General features: G+C 41.0%; 1 protein-coding gene across 1 annotated transcript; it reads right to left on the bottom strand.

Annotated features, from left to right (window-relative positions):
* Positions 1 to 4,149, bottom strand: crym (crystallin, mu). Its single transcript, XM_024285769.2, has 8 exons — positions 3,933 to 4,149; positions 3,700 to 3,850; positions 3,110 to 3,172; positions 2,920 to 3,021; positions 1,032 to 1,215; positions 834 to 955; positions 681 to 765; positions 1 to 603 (listed from the first exon to the last, which is right to left on the bottom strand). Exons 1-8 carry the CDS (start codon positions 4,097 to 4,099, stop codon positions 530 to 532), a joined length of 948 nt encoding a protein of 315 aa, XP_024141537.1. The 5' UTR covers positions 4,100 to 4,149; the 3' UTR covers positions 1 to 529.

A 4,149-nucleotide genomic window follows, 5' to 3' on the forward strand; every position in this document is an offset into this window, starting at 1 on the left:
TTTGGTGATATTTCTTTATTCTACAGTTTGTAAATGGAAGAAAAATGCTTAAATTAAAATTTATTTTAACTGTTGTCAATCAAATCAGCTGTGAATCAGCTAATCTGTGGGGTTTATATGTTTGTAAATCTGACTGATGACATTGATGTCCTTTAGAACCATATAGGGAAAAATTTTGAGGAAAAAATGCAACTCATCCACAGGAAGAAAACAACCAAATAAACTGCACAGAAGGATTAAATTAAAAAATTAAAAGCTTTTTCACATGATACTGCAATTAAATCCACTTTATTATGGCACTGGGATCCAATTTGATCAATCCTAACAACTGAAAAATATTCAGTACAAAAAAATATTATTTTTTTGCACTTACAAACAAATTAGAAAAAAAAAAACTCAAATATTCTGGATTCTGCAGAAAAGTCTCATCTAAAACTTAACTATCTCTATTTAATCAATTTTTTTGCATGAATTTCATTGAAATTTTCCAGAACCATCTGGAAAAAATCATTTCAGGAATGAATTTTCCTCAGACTTTTCCAGCTTTAGCCTTCCATCGGTCGAACACCAGCTGGGCCGACACGGCGTCTTCGACCCCCATCCCTGTTGGGGTCAAAGCAGACCGAACGTGACTAAACACCAGCGCAAAATCACAGCAGACTGAGACTTAATCTGGTTACCGAGGGATTTGAACACGGTCGTCTTCTCTCTGTGGGCCGCTTTCGTCCCGTTGATGACCTCTCCGAGCTCTGCAAACACCTCCGCCTAAAGAAGCAGAACAATTCAAACCGTTTCCAGATGTTCAGCGTCAGTACAAAGAAAAATAAACTGACCCCGGAGAGGATCACGTCCCCGGATTCCAGCGTGGCTCCCTCCCTGCTGTCCGCATACACCACAGCCTCCTTCATCAGCACATCATCCAGCTCCCGCCAGTCTGGCCTGCAAGCTCCCACCGCTGAGGGTCACGGCCAGTTCTTAAAACGCCGGATCTAAATCTAGGAATCCACTTAAACCTGTTTGTGCGCTCTCACCGGCCACGTGGGCACCCGCTTTGACCCACTGACCGAGGAGCACCGGCTCGGTGGATCCCGTCACCGTCAGGATGACGTCCGCTCCTCTCACCGCCTCCTCCGCTGAGCTGCATCCCTGCACGGGACCGCCGACGGAGGAGATGAACCTCGCCACTCCCTGTTTGGAGCGGCTCCACACCCTCACCTGCAATGGAAACATCAGAGGATGAGATGGAAAAATGAGGCAGAAATGTTTCCCAGTGAGTAATATTGACCGTGTTTGTAGCTAATGTTAGCAATATTCTTCCTTCAGTAAAGAATTTTCCTCAAAAGTCACTAAAATGTGCTCAAATCCAGAAAGAAAATACATATTTGACATAGTAAGTGGCCCCGCCCAAAAAATGATGACATCACAGTGGGAGGAATTGTCAAAAAAATAAATAAAAAAAGTGGGGACAAAATCTCTTAAAAAATATTTAAAAACCCACTAGTGCTGCCAAAAGCTATTATTTTAATAGTCGACTAATTATTTTTTCCGATTAGTCAACTAATTGGGTCATCATTAGCTTTAAACCAACTAAAAAACTAGATATATAGCATTACTTGTGATAATGCTAGTGTGAATGCTGTAAGCTGAATTTGGCCGCTGAAGATGCTGAAATTGGTAGTTAAAAACACTGAAGCTGATAGCTGAAATTGTTGAAGGAAATAGCTGAAAACCTTGAAGCTTGAATATTAGTTAAATGCCAAATTAGCCTAAAAAAAACTGAAAAAAGTTAATTAGCCAAAACAGCTAGCATACAGCTGAAATATTAGCTAAACTCCAAATTAGCCCAAAAAAAAAGATTAAATTAGTCAAAATAGCTAGAATGTCACTGAAATATTAGGTAAAAACCAAAATTAGCCTAATAAAATTCCAAATTATCCAAAATAGCTAGCATGTAGCTGAAATATTAGCTAAATTCCAAATTAACCTAAAAAATTGAAAAAATCCTAAATCCTAATTGTCCTCCTTATTTTTTTAATCACAATATTGGAAAATTAAACCTTTGTTTGAGTGATAGTCACAATATTTCCCACTTTCACCAGTTTAAATCTACAACTACGTCAGAAGTTTTGTTGAGCTTTAATCTCGGGGGGTGGGGGGGCTGGGGGCATCTTGAATTTTCTATTTAAAAAAAAAATCACCTTTAGTACCAGCTAAAAATTCAAAACTCCTCGAAACTCGTCAATCATCATTGAGAAGCTACTGGGGGAAAAAAGTTTGGGATTAGAAGTCATAGATTTTGAATGGCGTTAGCGTAGCAAGCTAGCAAAAATGGCGTTCCCTTGTTAGTCGAACATTTTTTACCAAAATATTGTGAAAATTGAATCTATGAATTGTTGGCACTAGCTGAACAAAACAATATAACATATAATATGAACATAATAGAAATGTGGGCGTGGTTAGCAAAAAACTTCTGTTGTCAAGGAAATTCAAAAAATTACTTTGGACAATTCTTCTAAAAATCACATCGATGTGTTCGTCGCCCTCAGCTGACCAAAAAATTAAATGGTTGCTATGGAGATAAACCAAAGGAAAAGTCGCCATTTTGAAAAAAGTGTTGTTTTTTTCATGAATTAGTCATGTACAGCGCGGGAGAGTGAGGGGGTGTGTAGCAGCTTTTCAGCCAATGAGGGAAGACAGCCACAAGGGTGGGGGTTGGTCGCACCTGCGAGCCATCCAACCCCCACTCGCTGCTTAAAATTTACAGTAACTGAATTAACTGGTTTATGCTAGTTAGCATAACTCAGTTTTTTATTGTTCTAAGTGTTTCGTCCCCTAAATTAATAAACACCGATGAAATTCGGACGGGTCTCTATAATATGTTACCTTTGAGGTTACTGAAAATCTGTCCTTTAAACATACCTCTTTGAAAGAAAATGTCTCGGTGAAGACCCGATAGTGACTTATGGCCTGCTTCCCGGTCCCCAGGATGGCCAGAACTTCTGCTTGGGGAGGCATCAGCAGCTGCGTGAAGCAGAAACATCACGTTTCAACCGCGGCGTGCGATCAAAACGCGGCTAAATGTCTTTATTTTAATATTTATCTATGGTGCCTTGGCGGAGATGGCAGAGACCGCCGCCGTCCTCATGGCTGTGATGACCTCGCCGTCCATGACCTGCAGGTCGGACACATGTTATGTACGAGTACAACGGTTTCAAATGAACGAAGAACCCACAAACTATTAAATTAAAGCAGGGTGCGTCCTAAAGATGGAATCTCAGGTTTCAAAAAACAAAAGTCAGCGTGCACCTTCAGAGATATTTCAAAATAAAGGTAGAGATGAATAAACATTTCTTCACACATCTTTTAATTTCAATTATGCATTTTTTAATTTTTTAAGCTATTTTTTAATCAAAAATGAAGTGTATAGTTGTTTATTTTTTTCACTACTGCATTTGAAATGTTGCACAGGAAGTCTTATTTTGAAAGGATGTCATGGCAAATTTTTATATTGCTATTTTTTTCTTTATGTCAAATTTAAAAAAATAGTTTGAACATATTTATCATAATAGTACTAACATTTATGTTTCTGTAAGTGTTGAAGGTTCCAGAAAGAACTTAAAAAGTAAAAGTATCATCATTTTTAAAGTGTCTGAATATTTTTACTGTAGTTTTATCACATATTTTCTATGTGGGACTCACAGCTTTGACATTCCCAAACTCTGGATCCAGCAGCACCACCGTGGCCTGAACGGCCGGCAGAGTGGAGCCCTCCTCCCGCTTGTAAAAACACACGAACTTGGTGGACAGGACCCCGTCCTTCTCCATGTATGTGGGCATGAGCCCCATGAACCTGAAAGGTCGAGCAGCAGATGTCCTGATGACGACGATGAGGCTGAGGAGAAGCGCGCGTGCGCCGTGCCGCGCGGGCTTACCCGCCGTGCTTCTGCAGCGGCAGCGCGGTGCGCAGCGGCTGCAGCACCTCCGTCTCGTCCCGCCGCGAGAACTTCCCCAGAGCGTCCTCCAGACGCGGGATCAGGTCTGCGGGGCACAGGAGCTGCGTGACCTCCCGCTCCCAGATGACGATAGGAGGCTCCGCCATGTTGGCCGCTGTCAGAGTCAAGAACTGAGCAGGTTTAGCACAAAGTTCAG

Source organism: Oryzias melastigma, linkage group LG19, assembly GCF_002922805.2.
Source record: "Oryzias melastigma strain HK-1 linkage group LG19, ASM292280v2, whole genome shotgun sequence".
In the NCBI taxonomy this organism is placed as follows: Eukaryota; Metazoa; Chordata; class Actinopteri; order Beloniformes; family Adrianichthyidae; genus Oryzias; species Oryzias melastigma.

Coding starts and splice junctions, on each gene's coding strand:
- crym (XM_024285769.2), bottom strand. CDS start 4,099: ATGGCGGAGCCTCCTATCGTCATCTGGGAGCGGGAGGTCACGCAGCTC. Junction 3,851..3,932: donor CCGCTGCAGAAGCACGGCGG/GTAAGCCCGCGC, acceptor TCGACCTTTCAG/GTTCATGGGGCTCATGCCCA. Junction 766..833: donor GGGACGTGATCCTCTCCGGG/GTCAGTTTATTT, acceptor CTGCTTCTTTAG/GCGGAGGTGTTTGCAGAGCT.